This window comes from Mytilus edulis, chromosome 14, assembly GCF_963676685.1.
Source record: "Mytilus edulis chromosome 14, xbMytEdul2.2, whole genome shotgun sequence".
NCBI classification, from domain to species: Eukaryota; Metazoa; Mollusca; class Bivalvia; order Mytilida; family Mytilidae; genus Mytilus; species Mytilus edulis.
The window spans coordinates 12,638,806-12,658,662 of record NC_092357.1 but is presented as its reverse complement, the minus strand read 5'-3'; the positions used below and the strand labels follow the sequence as shown (position 1 = coordinate 12,658,662).

The 19,857-nt window shown below is 30.9% G+C and overlaps 1 protein-coding gene across 18 annotated transcripts in view; it reads left to right on the top strand.

Annotated features, from left to right (window-relative positions):
• LOC139503873 (uro-adherence factor A-like) overlaps positions 1–19,857 on the top strand; it is a 126,471-nt gene that overhangs the window by 68,712 nt on the left and 37,902 nt on the right. For 7 of the 18 annotated variants that reach the window (XM_071293833.1, XM_071293834.1, XM_071293835.1 and 4 more), the window contains one exon: positions 6,096–6,113. The exons of 4 other annotated variants lie outside the window; for them this stretch is intronic. In XM_071293833.1, coding sequence (XP_071149934.1) covers positions 6,096–6,113 — 18 coding nt within the window. Of the gene's footprint in view, positions 1–3,018; positions 3,421–6,095; positions 6,114–19,857 lie in introns of those variants that run through there. 7 more of the 18 variants (XM_071293851.1, XM_071293848.1, XM_071293847.1 and 4 more) reach the window with 3 other exon arrangements.

Below are 19,857 nucleotides of genomic sequence, written 5' to 3'. Positions count from 1 at the left end.
GGCAATGGCAATTTGGAGGAAATATTTTGAAACAAAATATGTATCTAATGAAAATCAAGACAAAAAAAATATAGTGTATGTTTAGCTTAAAGATCAAAGTATGTTTACCTCAAAGTGTTTTCGTTAAATTTTCTTACTGAATGATAATAAGTTTAAGTAACACCTCTTTATTTGTTGTTCTGAAATTAATTTGAAAATTTCAGCCCATTTATAATTCAATTATTACCTGTCACCTGAGGTGTTAGGATTGACACTCTGTAATATCTTACTAAAGGTTACGCTTATTTTTCACCTGAAGAAAAATAAGCATATTGAATCTTATGTAAGTCTATTTACTCGTCTAATTGTCTGTAAAGCATGAATTGCCAAAGGGGGGTGTCTTTTGATGTGACGTGATTTAATTTTGACTTTAAAGTCTTATTAGTTTAGTTTCGACTCTTTATCATAAATTACAAAAGGCTTGATGATAAGGGAAAATAATGTAAAAATACTAGGACAGCAAAATAAAAACCCCAGTCAAAGATAAACTGATAGCACCATTCAGTAAAAAATACAGAAGTCCTGTGAAAAAGCAGAGGCTGATTGCATTTAGACGGGGGAGAGATAGTTCATGGGCAAATATAGTTATGCCTCCCTGATGATCCCACTGTATGCACCCTTATGCCTGTCCATACCAGGTACTCCCTAACACACAAAACACAAAAAAAAAACCACTGTATAAAGTCACGAATCCCAATTATAATCTTGCTATGTATATGCTCTCTTACACCCTGGTGTATTAGGTACTGCTAACACAATAAAGCCACCATATGCAGTGGTGTTCCATCACCCCACTGATTAGACCCCTAATACAACTGGCCTTACAGGGTACATACTCCTAAAAAATTAAGACACCATGTGATATACAGTGTCCCATCATCTCATTGTATGGACCCTAACACCTGAGTGTCACTGCAGTACTCCTTACACAATTAAAACACCACATATAGTTATGCCTCCCCTATAATCCCACTGTATGCACCCTTACGCTGGGCCATTACTTATAGGTTAGACAATACTTGGTCATGTTTTATGAAGATTTAAGCCCAAGGCGAAGCCGAGGGCTTAAATCTTCATAAAACATGACCAAGTATTGTCTGACCAATTTAGAACATATTCACACTTTCGAGTGACCTTACAAAATTAGCCTTTCCCATTGTAATATTCAAACCTTAAAAAGAGTTCACATTTTATAATGAACCATAACATAGGTAATCATCATTTCAATGGATGGAATGAAATAGCACTGACATAGTTTGTGAGGACCGAACGGATAAATTGTTTTTCTTCTGCTTCAGGTAAAATTTAATACTAATATATCTTGAGATTTTTTTATTTTAAAAAGCAACAGAATGTTATATTAATCCCCTTTTTGAAATTTGATTTTTTTTTATAATTTAAAATATAAAACTCTGTATAAGCATTTAAATCCAGACCATTCAACGTTAAATGCTTACTTTTTTTAATATTGATAACTTTATATGTATTGTGTTTCTCCGTAAAAAAATCCTTTGCTTTATATATCAGCAGCCTGAAATTGTTTTCTTAAAAGAAAAAAAAAATCCCTCAAATGCCCGGTTTATAATAAATAAATATTATTTTACTTACATCCTTACCCCCATTGTTTTTGTTTATTCTATATATGTGTACCATTAGAACATTTATGAAAATTTGCAAAATTCAAAATAATTTGTTTTAATCTTTGCTCTTTAATCAGTAGGCTCTTTTCCAAGGGAAAATGCCTCAGGTGATTGTACACTTCATTAGTGCAGTTATTAAGAGTTCACTTTCATAATTAACTGACATTGAAAAGTCATTCATGTATAGCATTTCATAGTGCATGGAAAACCATGTACTATGAAAATTAGAGGGTGAAAAACTGACTTTTCATTGGACGAGAAGGGGTGAGTATGTTCTAAAGGTACTCCCAACACAATAGAAACACCACATGTCGTTAAACCTCCCCCTAAGTCTGTACAGTCACTTTTACACCTGGCTTTTTCAAGTACTCCTCACATAATATAACAACAGATGTTACTGAGCTTTGTTAATATCTTTTTATTATTGATTTTTCTTCCTGTTGCAATATTGTCATAGAAATAAAACATTTATTTCCTTTGGGGGTCAATGTTATTGTTTACAGTCTGGGGTAATGTCTCAGAGGTTCTCTGTAGGGTCAGATATAGATAGGGATATACAAAACTAACATTGAGGATGCAACAGTATTTAAGAATAGTTAGAAATCAAGGCCCTAAAAACATTATTGTTAGCTATAAAAGGTCCTAATCAAACGTTTTATTTTCTTCAGAATAACAATTAGCTTTAGGTAAAGTTAAAATGGAGAAATACAAAATGATAGAAATAAAAATATTTAATATCACAACAACAAAAATCGAAAGTAACAAAATTTAGAAGTTGAAATTAATTAAAGATCTGTGGAAAAGAAGATTGCTTAATATTTTATTTAACATGCATAAATATATCTTAAAAACAATATCGGTAAAATGAAATTTGTGGAATGGAGCATTCTGTTCCAAATATGGGACAAAAACTTTTTTTTTATAATAAATGTCTTAATCAGTACAAAAATATTTATTTCCCGCTGTTTCAATGACAGATTTCATATGAATATGTTCAATTCTGTATAGTTAATTTTATTAAATTACGAAAGTACGTTAATGAAAAACTGAAAGTATTTAACCAAAAATCCAGAACTTTTGTTATTTTTAGATAGTAGGAAATTCAAGTTTTCATCAAAATTGTTTCTTTTTGAAATTGTCATTAGTAGCAATAAGAGAAATATAAAACTTTTTTTTAAGATGAATGATAAAAAGCAATTTATAAAAAATGTTGTTGACAACTTTTATTAAACATTGATTTCATTGATAACACTGATTTTATCTCCATTTTATCTGTTTTACATCCTGTATTGAGCCCCTCTCAGGTAAATAGTCATTAAAGCATGACACACCTGAGGCCAACTTTGAACTTTAACCTTTTTTATGATGTTTAAAGAAATAGACAACCATTGATGTGTTCATAGAAGTGATAATGAGAAATAGACACATGTGGAATTATTATAAAATAGAACACTTAAAACAAAGGACAGGTGGAGAATTTTAATTTCTCACCTTTATACTGGAAGACAAAATTATGGATTTATCCCTTGGATTAAAAATTTGTCATCATAAAAGTGTCACACCTGGTTTTCATATGAGGCTGAATTTATTGTCATATTTATAATTGTGGCTATGATGAAGCATATGTTTAATTAGTGAAGGATGAACTCAGGATTTAGATAGATTACAACTTTCGGTATTATGATCCGTGGACGGAAAGAGGGGCAGAATTTTGCCTCTTGGTTCCTTGGATTTGATGGGGGTAAGTGCAAGAAAATTTCTTTTTATGTGTGAAGATTATTATTTATAAATATAAAAAAACAATAATTCATATTTCTATTTTTAACTAATTACTCATGAGAATCTAACCTTTGAAAACCTAAAATAAAAAAACTGATTTGTAAAACTATAATAATGACAGTTTATAAAATAAGTTTGAATAAAAACTGAAAAAACCCTAGATTTTTAGTAATATTCAGGAGGGAAACACTGTTAGCACCATGGGAGAGAGAGAGGGGGGGGAGACCCCAAATTTCTTTCCTGCAGTGACTGATCATGGAATTTGAATTTTAAAATCATATCAAATTTGAGAAAAATTTTAACAAGAGCATTTTTCCTTTTTCTGTCTATTAGAATGACAACATAATTAAGAGATGCTAAGCATAATAGTACTACATGTAAGCAAGGATTTGTATGTCACTAATAAATGACACAAAGAGTGTTTTCAATAACAACTAAAGCTTGTGGATGGCTTTAAAAGATGTCATTGATCCCAAAAATTAATATTTAACCATTGAAAAAAAGTATATTAACAATCATTTAACAATCATTTAAATCTTTTCCCTGTCATGAAAAAAATCTTTGGTTTGCCTTGTTGTGAATACTTAAACAGGAAAACATTTTGATTTATTTACAATTATTAGAATATCATGATCAAAATACGTCCTTGAATAATACAATGGAAAAAATATGTGTCAAATGATATAATGAAAAATGTGTCATAGAAAAACAATGAATAAAAACCACAAAAGAGAGATTAATCTCAATTGTCTTAATACCTTATGAGTGTCTTAAATACTGTCTTATCACTGTTACTACTTTAACACTATATACATTGTACTATACTATATGTATTATAGTAGTGTCAGCTTAATATTTAACTCCTATCAAATGAGGGGGGAGGGGGGAGGGGGTGTATTAAGCTTATTTGTTCACAGTATATTCCAGATGCTTTGTTTTGTGACTTGTGTGCCCACTAAGGCATTCTTAGAAGAAAATGAAATAATAGCTAGGAACTTGAAATTTAAACAACTGAGATTTAAGAGAAAAGTTAAGTTTATAAAAGCTTTAAGGCAATAAAAAATTATTCCTGAGGTCGTTCATTCAGTGTTCAGTGGCAGATATTCCATGCATGTTAAGGATTGACATGTTTAGAATATTTACATGTACATGAACTAAATGTATATTGAATTTAATTAAGGACTCAAGAATGTGTTGACTTTGATAAATGAGAAATTAAGACAACCACATAAGAAACACAATACATGTACATGTATGTAAAGTAATTAAGAAAATGTTAACATCTGTGCAGCACTTGTCACTTAGGCACTACCTTTAGCAGTAGTAAATTATCATGCCATGACTCTTCTTAAGAGTTGTTGCTTCGTTATGGATGTGTGACATGTTGAAAAAAAAATACTAATATAGTATAGACTACTACATACATGTTATAGTCAGAGGAAGAATTAGGGTGGTCACAATTTATGGAGCTACATATATACATGTATGATAAGCGCATATCCTTTTTGCGAACTTAGTACTAGTACTTCAAATGTTGTCTTGTCACCCTTCCTTTCAAAATTAAGAATCTGCCCCTGATAGTAAGTCTCTGAGAAAGAAAAAAATCCTTCTTGCTTGGAAATGATTTGTAACTTTGTTCTTTACAGATTAAAATAATAAAAATTTCAAAGTTGATTTCAGTTTCAAGTCAGTAGAAACATAGGCTATGATTTGACTATCAGATTTGAGGAAACTTTCAAACATAGTTTGTAAAATCAGATGGTTAACACAGACAGACAGCTGTCTATATTTTTTATTTTGTCTGAGTTTACTGCCCTCCATTCACCAATGCTACACCATGTATTTAAGATATTGTATTTCTCTTGAGAATAATAGATCTGATTACTCTTGCCTAATAAAATCAATTTGGTATTTTATGGTAATTAAATTGATAGCAAATGTCAATATTTATAGCATAGGGATCAATATATCTTAATTAGGTAATGGCCTACAATGTATGTCTATATCATAGAGGTTAAAAGGAGGAGGTTTATATCCTATAGGTGACCGATCATTTCGTAATATGATAAAAATGGACCAGACTTTTCAATAAATCCAGCTTTCAATATGGCCACAATAACATTGCCCTTGAAAACTGGATTTATTGAAAAGTGTTCCATTTTTATCATAAGGCAAAATGATCAGTCACCTATCAGGTGCTATTACATGGATATTATATGGGCAATTTCATACCTCATAAATTAGGAGACTTTAATATACTGTGCTTTAAAGTTTTACTAAGTTATGTAAGTTACATTAAGGAATAGAATTTTTACTTCAGTGGCATCGTCTCCTAGATGAAATTTAGTTTAATCCTGGAAAGGGTTAACACAGTCTTTAACTTTGCTGTATGGGTTTTGCTCGTTGTTGAAGGATGTATGACCTATAGTTGTTAATTTATGTGTCATTTGTTATTTCTGTGTCATTTGGTCTCTTGTCTGGAGTGTTGTTTCATTATAAGCAATCATACTGCACCTTCTTACTTTTATATTTGAGGTCTACTTTTATATTGGACTTGTATATAATAACATGAATAATAATGTATAATATCTGATATAGAACAATGTAATAAATTTCTTATTGTTTATTATTCTGCAGTGGACCTTACTAAAGATGGTAAGTTTTAGAGGTTAAAGGAAGATTTCATTTTATACTTTTTAACATCTTCCTATTCTTGGTGGCATGTGTCGCTTTAATCCATATCCTGGTATAGTCTCAAGTTTTGATTTTATTTTTTGGAAAAGTTGTAGAATCATGTGCATGAATATACCTAAAATTGAGAATGGAAATGGGGAATGTGTCAAAGAGACAACAACCCGCCCAAATAAAAAACAACAGCAGAGGGTCACCAACAGGTCTTCAATGTAGCGAGAAATTCCCGCACCCGGAGGCTTCCTTCAGCTGGCCCCTAAACAAATATATACTAGTCCAGTGATAATGAACGCCATACTAATTTCCAAATTGTACACAAGAAACTAAAATTAAAATAATACAAGACTAACAAAGGCCAGAGGCTCCTGACTTGGGACAGGCGCAAAAATGCGGCGGGGTTAAACATGTTTAAATTGTTACATTTACAGTATGTACCTTTCATCATCAAAAACAGTAATCTAAATCGTGAACTTATATTTTGTCTAAATTAAATATTACCTGCACCACATAGAAATATGAAATCCAGCCAAAGTTTTAGTTTAAAAAAGTTGATGTTGAAGTTGTGGTCAATCAATTTATAACTGGTATAAGTCTGACATGAAATTTTTTAAAATATCAAGTTTACTAGTATGCCAATGTTTTGACTGAGAATTTAAGAAAGAGATTTTTACCTCCCTTACATTTTAGTCAATAAAGACCATAAGATGACAAGCACTTTAGTAGGTTATATAAAGTAATAACTGACCACCTTTTATTATCATGTATATAATTATGTTGTTATATTTAGACCATAAAACAGCCAAGAGATCTGTTAACATAAATAAATAATAAACAACTTGTACTTAGCTACTATAAATGTACTTATTTTGGTTATGAGCACTTAGGAACATGTTTGATATCTTCTTTAAATTATGAAATCTTTTGTTAGCTTGTATATAGTTTTCTCGTTTGAATTGATTTACATTGCCAATTCTTGGCCTTTTATAGCAGACTTATGATGCAGTCTGGGTTTTGCTCATTGTTGAAGGTCGTATGGTGACCTATGTTTCTATGTCATTTGGTCTGGTTGAAAGTTAATGTATCTTTTGGCAATCATATATCTTCTTATTTTATCAAATTGTTCGGTAAATTTATTTCTATATTTTTGACCATATATATATGCATAACTTCAACAGCTGACTAAATCACTAGGAGTAGCCTGTTGGTGTCCTGCTACGATCGGCTATAAACCCACTTGAAACGAAAGGCAGTTAATAAATGTTGATTCGTAGGAGTTGTGAAATACTTCAATCATTGTATTTCAACTATTTATCAGTGATTACATGTTTTTTTGTGTGATGAATCATTTTGTAGAGACAGCTGTGAATTTGAATTGTTAATCAATAGAAAAATTAATAATTTATTAAAATATTTATGTCATCTCAAAAAATTATTGAAAATCTAATTAAAAGTATGATTTTACATTTTTTTGTAATCGGTTAGGAATTTTTATGTAGAAAAATAATAATGATATTTTTGGTTAGGTAAAGGACATTGTGGGGCATTGATCATAACTTAAGCATGACATAGCTTCTTCTTGTGTAGATGACACTGAGGTTGTGAGTTCGAACCTGCTCGTGGGGATGCACTCGACTCCAATCTTTATTGACTAGTTTTCCTATCGAAGGTCTGTGGTTTTCTCCAGACACTCCAGCTTCCTCCATCCTCAAAAACTGACCACCAGGAAACAGTCCACAAGTGGCAATTAAAAAATGGTTTAAATACACTATATATATAATAAACAATTAAATAATCAAATGTAGATGAAGAGACAACTGAAGACTATTTATAAATATCATACAAATAGAATGTGTCCTCAAAAAATGTGAGGTGCTATAAAGAGACAAAAAGATATGATACATGTAAGTGAAGATGTCAAACGAGGAAATCTTTTGTGATAACATTTGTTAAAAAAAATTATTCTTTTTATGAAAAGTTTCGGTTTCAATTTCTTATTTTCATAACCTTTACCTGTGATATGATATACGTCTTGTAGTTTACTTAAAGTTCCATTGAAATTGTATAAGGATATTTTATAACATTTTTTTTAGTTATTCATGAAATTTTCTAAATATTTGAATAAATTAAATGTCACATAATGTATAGGTTGTAATTTTCATATTTACAAATATTTTCATTTTTATATAATGAGGTTTTGAATGACCTTAATTTGAAAGATGATATATTATGTTGTTCAGGGAACCATAATTTTTACCTAAGGAAATCACAATCAAAATACAGATTGTAATCTACATGTATAAGCCCATAAGCTTCAACTGTCTTGCATTTCAAGGTCTAAATATGATTTAGGTTTCAGCATTATTTTCTACCAGTCATCAGGTATGATCCCAGAATTGGCATGCACATGAAATATTAAAAATGCTCATTTCAAAATAATTGAAAATATAATTAAAAAAATGCAAAGGAAGATAGATCCCTGCAGACTAATAGAACCAGTCGCTCATTTGAATCATTGAAAGAAGCACAAGCCATAATGTCCAGTGATTCAGCTAGACCATTTTTAACCGGATTTTTGTGACAAAAATGTCGGTTATTGATTTGGGGATGTACGGCGGGCGGCCGGGCGGCAATCAAATGTTGTCCGTGCATTAACTCATGAACCGTTCAACCAAAGCTTTTAAAATTTTAATATGTTATTACTGACAACTATACGAAGGTCAAGTTCAATAATGGCAATTTTAACTTTTACCGTTCAGGAGTTATGGTTCTTGAAAGATTGAAAAATGGAGTTTCCAGTCGTGTCCGTGCATTTACGCATGAACTGCTCTACCAAAGCTTCCCAAATTTTAACATCTTGTTACTAATGACAGAATGGAGGTCAAGTGCAATAATGACGAATTTGACTTTTACCGTTCAGGAGTTATGGTTCTTGAAAGATTGAAAAATGGAGTTTCCAGTCGTGTCCGTGCATTTATGCATGAACTGTTCTACCAAAGCTTCTGAAATTTTAATATGCTGTTACTGATGACAAAATGGAGGTCAAGTTCAATAATGACGATTTTGACTTTTACCGTTCAGGAGTTATGGTTCTTGAAAGATTGAAAAATGGTGTTTCCCTTCGTGTCCGTGCATTTTCTCATGAACCATTCTACCAAAGCTTTTGAAATTTTAATATGTTGTTACTGATGACAAAATAGAGATCAAGTTCAATAATGGCGATTTTGACTTTTACTGTTCAGGAGTTATGGTTCTTGAAAGATTGAAAAATGGAGTTTCCAGTCGTGTCCGTGCATTTACGCATGAACTGCTCTACCAAAGCTTCCCAAATTTTAATATGTTGTTACTAATGACAGAATGGAGGTCAAGTGCAATAATGACGAATTTGACTTTTACCGTTTAGGAGTTATGGTTCTTGAAAGATTGAAAAATGGAGTTTCCAGTCGTGTCCGTGCATTTATGCATGAACTGTTCTACCAAAGCTTCTGAAATTTTAATATGCTGTCACTGATGACAAAATGGAGGTCAAGTTCAATAATGACGATTTTGACCTCTACCGTTCAGGAGTTATGGTTCTTGAAAGATTGAAAAATGGTGTTTCCCTTCGTGTCCGTGCATTTTCTCATGAACCATTCAACCAAAGCTTTTGAAATTTTAATATGTTGTTACTGATGACAAAATAGAGGTCAAGTTCAATAATGACGATTTTGACTTTTACCGTTCAGGAGTTATGGTTCTTGAAAGATCATAAAATGGCGTTTCCATTCACGTTGTTGCATTTACTCATGAACCATTCAATCTAAGCTTTTCAAATTTTAATATGTTGATACTGATGACAAAATGGAGGTCAAATTTGATATTGACAATTTTCACTTTTACCATTCATCAGTAATAAATGGTAATGGTTCTTGTGATATTGCCAGGACACAAAATAAATGTTAATAAATCCGGTTTGCTGTCGTTGTGACAGCCTCTTGTCTGTAAATGTCCTGAAAAAATTTGAAAGATCATAAGTTATAATACTATAACAAGAGTTATAATATAGAATATATTATAACTGACAGGGGTTCAATTTAGTGCAGGTCCAATATCCTGGACCTTCTGTTTTTCATCAAATGTCAAACTTTAAATATGTCAGATTTATTTATTCAATTGTCTGATTACAATTAAGAAAATCATCTTATATTTTAACTTTATAAACGTGACCTTAATATGGGTATATATCAATATGGTACAAATTCAATCAGCTATACAAACATTGTTATCAGCTTTATTGGTTAATCATTTATGTGTAATTAGTTGATAAGATCTTTGTTGATTTAGAACTGACCTTATCTTAGATTATCTTCCTTGAATAATCTAAAATTATCTCCCCTGAACAAGACAAAATCTCTTCATTTTAAAATATTTCATAAATAAATAAAGTAATTAGAGGAATTATTTATTTACTGTGATATTAATTCCACTGTTAACATTAAGGTTTAAGTTACAAAGGCTTGTAACAATTAAAGTCAGACCAAAAGGCTGCTCATGATTTTAAAGGTGTTGGAATTTACTATGGAAAAGTGGACCTTAGCCATGATGGGGACATGACTTTAAGTCAATTAGATTCAATATAGATTGTTAAGAACTGAAAAGTTAAAAACGACACAAACAAAATGAATAAAGAAAAATCACACTAACAAATAAATAAAAGAAAAGAAAGAAAGCCTAGGGAAAAGTCAGAGGTCAAACAATATTAAGGTTGAAAAGGACACATCCCTTTAACTTTTCAGAAGAGCAAGAGAAATGCTGCTGGTTGCATAATAATCACCCATTCATATTTAGTATATTTACGCACATGTAAGGCATGTTTCATATTTAGCGTAAACCATAAATAGTATGTATTTACAGGGATCAGCTGTCATATTTAACCACTATAAGACAATATTACATGTTTATAGGTGTATTCATCATCTTAGTCATCATTAGATAATGTCATACAAATTAATACACCTTCATTTTTATTTTCTTGGCCAGTTTATCATTTTGTGATTTTAGTAAGAGTATGACAGGGGTGGACAAGGCATTAAATGTCCGTAGGTTGTTTTAAATATGAGATATCACATATTTGTTTGCGGTTTATTTTATCAGTTTCTGCTATATAAAAAAAAATTATGGTTTAGAACGATAAATTAATATTAATAATGGGTACCAACTCATAACTTAAAGACTGCATTTTTTTTTTAAAGAAATTTTGCAAATCACATTTTATGTATCGCCCAATTCATCTTGCCACAGCTTCATGTATAAAAGATAAAAAGTATACAATTATTTTGGAATTATTGTTTGTATGTTGCATTTCCTAAAATTAAACTGAAAGAAAGCAATATATTGACACAATTATATGACAATCACAATGATGATTCAAACATCAGCTGAATTTGCAGAAATAAATATGGTACATAATATTTCTTCAAGGGGACACAACTCTAGAGTGTCAAGTTCTAGTTCAAGTAATTTATTGTTTTACAATTATACTTCATACTCTAAAGTTAGCCCTATCTTACTATTTAAACTATCAATTGATCAAAAAATGACAAATCTGTATAATTGATAGTAGGTCTATACCAAAATGCTGATTGTTTTGTTTGAATTAGGTACAATATTTAGGTTGTATATCTAAACTGAACAATCTAAAATGTCAACAAGGATTGTAACAAACTACGTCCATTGGAATGTCAAATACCGCCATTTCTGGGCAGTTGTTTTCCCTGCTATGTTAAGGGATTAAGTTAATGTAAGCTTTATGGTATGGACCAGATGAGAAACTGTTGCTTAGGTAAATATATGAGTTTATCATCACACTGTATCTATTTGAAATGGCTCATCATTTGGCTCTGTGCCTGTGAGAAAGTGGAAAGTTTGTTTTGAAGTTTGAGAGGTTGTGTTTAAGTACTCATAAATTGTCAATCTGATATACTTCAACATGTGCACTCTTAATCCAATCATTAATCATCTTCTTGAAACTTTATTTTCAAAATTTAAATTCAGCACTTGCTGAGCAATATACTAAAGGTAAACATTAAGTTGAATTGTCAGCGAAATGATTTTTCCTGATTGTCCTGTAAATTGTGTTTTGACTATCTGCTTATTGTATAAATCTTTTACAAACAATTGCATGTATAGTCAAGCCTGCTATGGGCCAGCTAAAGCCCACCTCAGGGTGATGGATTTTCTCTCTGTGTTGAAGATCCCTTGGTGGCCTTTAATGTTTTCTGTCCTTTGGTCTGGCTGTTGTCTTCTTGACTCATTCCCATTTCCATTCTCAATTTTATGATCGAGTCTGGGTGTCTTATCAAATCACCATTTTATTGTCCAGCTGCAGTATTGTACTTATCCATTTTGAACAATTCAAGGTCACCTTTCTTCTAAGGTCATTTGTTTCTCAGGTCCAATGCCAATTGACCTTTTTATACTTATTTAACTGTACTTGAATACACATTCACAGGACATTACACTGTAATTTAAAACCTAAATCTGTATGGATACCACTGATGTGCTTAAGATATGCCAGCAGCGGAAAAATGATCGGAAAAATGATTGCCGAAAGTCTCTTAGTATGCCTCAGTACAGCATAATAATAGAAGGTGGTCATTTTGGCGGATTTAATGTCTGTAGTGTTAGGTACAACACTATTCTTAATAACTTAATGGCCATTTTATGTTTAAAGAAATAACATTTAATTATATGGACATTATGCTGAAGGGTTTAACCATGGCATGCTTAATTCCCATATTTCAGTATTATAGGCTTAAGTGGTCATCCAGGCATGCTTTATTCACATAAATGATTTTAAATATTGAATTTGAAACTGAGTCTTTTTGTTGATGTGACATTTAAAATATATAATTGTGTTCCGGGTGGAATTAATGGTTTAAAAAATGTTGCTAGTTGGGCTTGTTTTTTTTTATTAAAAGATCACAATTTTATACTGAGACCATCTATGATCAGAACTGTTACAAGTATCATCAAGTCGGCTTCTGAGGTTCTAATTTTGTAGAATTCCAAGGGTCAGATCAATTGAATAGTTTGAAACCTTAAAATTGAGCAACAGGAACCTCACCACAAACCCCAAGGGTCAGATCAATTGAATAGTTTGAAACCTTAAAATTGAGCAACAGGAACCTCACCACAAACCCCAAGGGTCAGATCAATTGAATAGTTTGAAACCTTAAAATTGAGCAACAGGAACCTCACCACAAACCCCAAGGGTCAGATCAATTGAATAGTTTGAAACCTTAAAATTAAGCAGCAGGAACCTCACCACAAACCCCAAGGGTCAGATCTATTGAATAGTTTGAAACCTTGAAATTGAGCAGCAGGAACCTCACCACAAACCCCAAGGGTCAGATCTGTTGAATAGTTTCCCCTTATCTGTTTAATTATTGTTTACTCGTAATGTAATAAGCTTCAATTATGATTAAAATTAAACTTTAAAAATTGTCAAAAAGGAGATTTTAACTTGAAATAATTGGTACATGTATGTATAAAAAAGATCAAAAAAGGAGATTTTAACTTGAAATAATTGGTACATCATGTATGTACAAAAAAGATCAAAAAAGAAGATTTTAACTTGAAATAATAGTTACGAAACAAACTATAATACAAACTAAATCTCCCAGGATTTCGTCAATTGCAGACTGTATTTTAAGGTTGATATATCAGAAGGGTGTTATTATGCTTATTAGGTATAATTACTATTTCAAATAAATTCTTTGTGGTTAAAGAAGGAGAAAGACAGATTAAATCATTCCCATGACTAAGATTTACATCAATCTGTCTCAGGTTATAATGGTGTGCATCTTGTTAAAAAAGATTTATTGTTAGTTTGTCTGGTGGGAAATTCTATATTGTCTCTCCATGTATGGAAATGTTACACTTAAAACATTTTTTTCAGAGTTTTTCATTTGTTTTTGTCTGGTGGGAAATTCTTTATTAACTCTTTTATGTATGCAGTATATGTAAATGTGCAAGCACTTAAAAGAATATTTCAGAGTGTAAATGTGCAAGCACTTAAACGAATATTTCAGAGTGTAAATGTGCAAGCACTTAAACGAATATTTCAGAGTGTAAATGTGCAAGCACTTAAACGAATATTTCAGAGTGTAAATGTGCAAGCACTTAAACGAATATTTCAGAGTGTAAATGTGCATGCACTTAAAAGAATATTTCAGAGTGTAAATGTGCAAGCACTTAAACGAATATTTCAGAGTGTAAATGTGCATGCACTTAAAAGAATATTTCAGAGTGTAAATGTGCATGCACTTAAAAGAATATTTCAGAGTGTAAATATGCATGCACTTAAAAGAATATTTCAGAGTGTAAATGTGCATGCACTTAAAAGAATATTTCAGAGTGTAAATATGCATGCACTTAAAAGAATATTTCAGAGTGTAAATGTGCATGCACTTAAAAGAATATTTCAGAGTGTAAATGTGCAAGCACTTAAAAAGAATATTTCAGAGTGTAAATGTGCAAGCACTTAAAAGAATATTTCAGAGTGTAAATGTGCAAGCACTTAAAAGAATATTTCAGAGTGTAAATGTGCATGCACTTAAAAGAATATTTCAGAGTGTAAATGTGCAAGCACTTAAAAAGAATATTTCAGAGTGTAAATGTGCAAGCACTTAAAAGAATATTTCAGAGTGTAAATGTGCAAGCACTTAAAAGAATATTTCAGAGTGTAAATTTCTATCCCAAAATTAAAAAAAGGGAGTATATTTGTTCTACTGTGGATACATTTATTTTCGTGGGTATCAATTTTTGTGGATTGAGGAAAACCAGTATTTTCGTGGGTATTTGCTTTTGTAGTTTGGTCAATCTCTGCATACAAAGCTTATAGAAAATGTGTAATTCTTCAACATTTGAATTTATTGTTCACCTTTAATCACAAAAACCACGAAAATTGATATCCAACGAATTATAATGAATTCTATTCTATAAGGAGGTCCAAACGTTTTTTGAAACCTCGACAAATATAATATTTGAAAAAATTGGGTTGCTGAACAAGTGACATATTTTGAAAGACAAGTAATAGACAAAAATATTGTTTATTTATAATTGATGAATAACTTGAGGACTATCTTAAAAGTACTTGAATTGGCCTATATATCATTTGAAAAGATTCCATTTGTTATATTTATAAAGCATCAGTATTTGTGTTATGTGAGTTAATACATTACATGATTTATTTACTTTTAAACTCACATTAAGAGCAATTCAAATGTTTACAGTAAATCAGTTTAACTAAGTTCACGAGGGTTTACATGTGTATTCAAAAATGTTTTCAAAAAAAAATCTTTTATGATTCCTGCCTGTATGTGGTCCAAAGTTTAGGGTAGTGAGTTGTAAAATTTAATATTTGTCAACTATCAATTTTAAATTCAATTTCTCTTTTGAACGGGATTTATCAGGCTTAAGATCTTTAATGTTTGATAAGATGACACTGTAATATTTCCATATTAAGCAAATACATTGCTCTCTTTACACTTAGCATAAATTTATGATGGCTCGTAATGTTAATTTATTACGACCAAACATTAATTTATTACGGCTAAACATTAATTTGACGATTTATCATGGATAGATGTTACATTCATGATTTAAGACAGAGTTGGTTTGAAGGTAGGTTCATTGCACTGTTTACTTATTCTGAGGGTCAGATGATAATTCACTTTCTTCGTGACCTGAATTAGATTTCAGATAACTGTGTCAGTGAGTCAACACTATTTATAAACTCTTTGGACTAATTATTTATTCCTTTTTAATGACTTGCAAAATAACATTTACTATAAGGTCATTGTAAACAGATGGCTTTAAATAGCAGTTGACTGTCTTCTTCTGAAGTATAACATGCTAGACTTTAAAAAGCAGTTGACTGTCTTCTTCTGAAGTATAACATGCTAGAAAAACTAGTGGAGAAAGCAACACAAAGAGATTTCTATAACATGACTGCCACAAATGATACAGTTTTTTTTTCTCCTTTTCAGAGCACTTCAGTTCATGGCAGATTTTTTTTTTTTTTTTTTTTGGGGGGGGGGGGGGGGGGAGGGTTGGATTGTCATTGTTCACTCAGCTCAATTGTACAAATTCTGTTGGACTTTTGTTTGTTGGTTCATCTTAATTTAAAACTTCGGTCTCGGGCTCCTTTAAAAAGTAATAATTAAGTTTAAGATGTATAAATTTGGTGGTCTCATTTGCTCAATATTAAGATTTCTGTTTATAGCCCTTTCTGGTCTGGCACATTTGTCTGTTCCTCTTCAATTTTGATTTTGGTTTGGGCCACTTTAAAAAAAATTTTATGATAATAAAAAAACAAGGTATGTTATCTCTACAGATAATCATCTTGTTCAAAAGAACCCAGAAGCACTGATACCTTATACAATATTTGAAGGTTGTCATTTGTTACAGGTAATTACAATAGCCAATATACATCACACAGGTATGCATGCCTTTGATGTTCTTTGATGTTTAACAGGTTTACAGGTGAGAGTGTGATATACACCTTAAACAATGAAAAAATACATGTTATTATCGGAGAGGGGTCGTTGAAGGCGGGATACATTTTCTACCTTATTTCACATATTGGCAGATACATCTAATCAATGTATGTGTCTGTGTTGACAAATTCATTCCACCCATTTTCAGTTGTAGGATAGGAAGTGGTCTACTCAGATACATGTATGTCATCATTGAAATGATTATAAGATTTCACATGATAATGTCTGAGGGATTGGTAGTTGCTTCAGGAGGGGCCATAATTTAATGGTTGTTTAAACTTTCCTCCCAAACGTTTGTGGGATGTACATTTATCAGCAGATTTTCTAGTGGGTGTTCTGAGGATGTATTAGGATTGACATTTGTATTTGTTATTGAAGATTTTTAAAGTTTAATTCAGTCTTTTGTGATGAAATATTTGTGGTTTTTAGGTCTTCCTTTTGATTTTATTTAAAGCCTTTAATAACCTGAATATTTAATGTTCTTTAACTTCAAGGTCTCTTTGATTTTAGTTCATATGTTTTAAAATTGCATTCAATTTAAATGTTGAAATAGAGATGAAAATAAGTTAAAACCTGATTTAGTTAATAACACTTTGATACAAAAAAATAAGAGGAAAAAAGTTAATCTTTACATGAATGTATATTTAATAAACCTCAAATAATTTTTGAAGATAACAGTATAAGTCGCGATAACCAGACATAGATGCTTAAAATATGAGTTACAATTAATTGAACAGAGCAGTAATAAAATCTGTCATATAATTCAAAAGAATTGGTGAGAAAATTTTGTTTGATTATATAGGGAATTCTTTACAAAAAGTTCTGGATCTGCCACTGAACACTCTGGTTGAACCAGTTTTATGGGCTCTCAAACTCCCCTTTTTCTCTTTTCAGACTATTATGTCATAGTCTTTAAAAAATGGAAAAAAAACAGTCATGACATTGCACATGTTAATTTTTAGGAGTTAAACTTTCCCAATAAAATATTGTACAGGAAATGCATTTGTGATTCATTTATTGTCAGTTGTCAATTAAAATCACAATAACAAATAGTCATGCATTGAAAATTTAAAATATGCCATTTATTCAATGTTTTTGTTTATAAGAATATTTTAAGATGATTTGAAAATTAAATCAATTGTTGAAATCTAAACTAGATGATGAACAAAGAAGTAATTGGAAAAGGCAATGATCAGAAAACATAAACATGGCCTTTTTTATCATCCTTTTGTTTAAATTTTGTATTTCGGATACTTGTGTATACATGTATATGTTACGCTCTTGACCTATGATACATACACATGTTTAGAAATTATCAAAATTAATTAAAACGAATGAAATAAACGAGGACAATCAGATTAAAAGATGAACAATTGATGATTTCTCATAGTAAACAATTGGTATACTCTAGTGGTCACTGAAGCGAAGTTCAGTTGTGATACATGATCTTCCATCTATGATCCACCCCTGAAGCTATCTACTTAGATCTTGTAACTAGATACCCTTTAACAAATATGTATGTTTGGAATGAAAAGATATTTTTTTTTAGATGTATATCTTTTTTATTGTTTTCTAGTATGAAAAAATGTATGATGACATTGGAGTAAAAAATTTGATTCTCAAGGGCATTTGACAAAGGTATATGTATTGTAACGAATCACTTGAAGAAGTTTAATATTGTTTTGTTGAATGTTCTACATTCTGATACAAGTGTAAACATAAACAATAAAAATTTATAGGTCAACTCCATGCAGCCTGTTGCTTCTTTAATTTTTTCCCTGGTCTTGGCCATTATCATCTTGTTTTGAATCTCCTTTGGCTCTAAATTTGTTATGATGACCGTTAAGAATTTTATTTTCCTTTTCCCTCATAATATGTTCTGGTCTTGGTCTCCTATTGCTCTTAATTTGTTCTGGTCTGTTGGTCTCCCCCAATCATCTCGTTTCTTGTTAAAGCTTAGTGTATCTGTACTGGAAAAAATAATTCTAGGTTGCATGACTTGACTTGTACAGGTCGTTCCATCATATTTATATTATGACAAATGGAGTCAAGAAGACTCATATTTATTCAGGAATTGTAAAAAGATCAGCTAATATGAGAACTTTAATTCCAGGGTGCATATTAGTTGTGATTATAGGACCACAAATTCCAATTTACATTACTGCTGATTACCAAAGCATTTTTAGAAAAATGAGTTCAAGTTGGTTCACAATGTACTATCATTGAACCTGTCACCATTGAAATAGATAATATCATATTTTTATTCAAATAATCTCGAGTAGGCCAAGATACGAATTAAAGAAGAAACTCGTAAATTAATTTCATAATTTCTCTTGACATATATAATGTTTTCTTATACTTATTTGCTATCTTTCAAAATAATCGTAATAGTTTTGGATGAAAACGACCCCCACCTCCGATCATAAGACACCTTTATATATGACAACTTATTACCTGTAATCTAAGTCCACAGACAATTTGTATGAGCTGTCATTGTACTTGTCAACGTTGTTGTAATAGGGGGTTGTATAACATAGAATTAACATCAGTTGGGGGAACCCTATATCCTTATTTATATATGTAGATCTTACTTGGATAGATCTCATGTGAACTTAAGAAAAGTCTACTCATACTTTTTAAATCGTTTTTTTTTTTTGTGATAGTAAATGAATTATTAAAGATCAAATACATGTATATAATATTGGAGGTTCACAAATTTAGTTCAATAGAAATTTTATACCCAAAAATCAAAAATATAATAATTTTAATGAAATATTACGTGGATACATTTACCTATTGGTTTCAGTTTTCATGATTGTCAAGTAAAAAAATTGTCTTATTTCTTGTGTAAAAGTCTCAGGGTTTCACAATTACTCCAAAAATTGTAATTGAATAGTTGTATTTAAGTTCCACTATTTAGATTTCACATTTCCTCGGGGGTACCCTTGCAAATGGGTATCCCACGAAGATTAACGAATCCACAGTTTATATATTTGACTTATATTTTTGTAATGTTTGCTTAAACTTGATTTTTCGAAGAATATATTTCTATTTGTCCTTAAAAAAAATTAAGCCAAATTTTGCTGCAAGAAGCAATGAATTCAGAAGCTGTGTATTCAACGATTTATTTAGTCGAGTAACATCAGCAATTTAGTGACAGATTTTCTAAG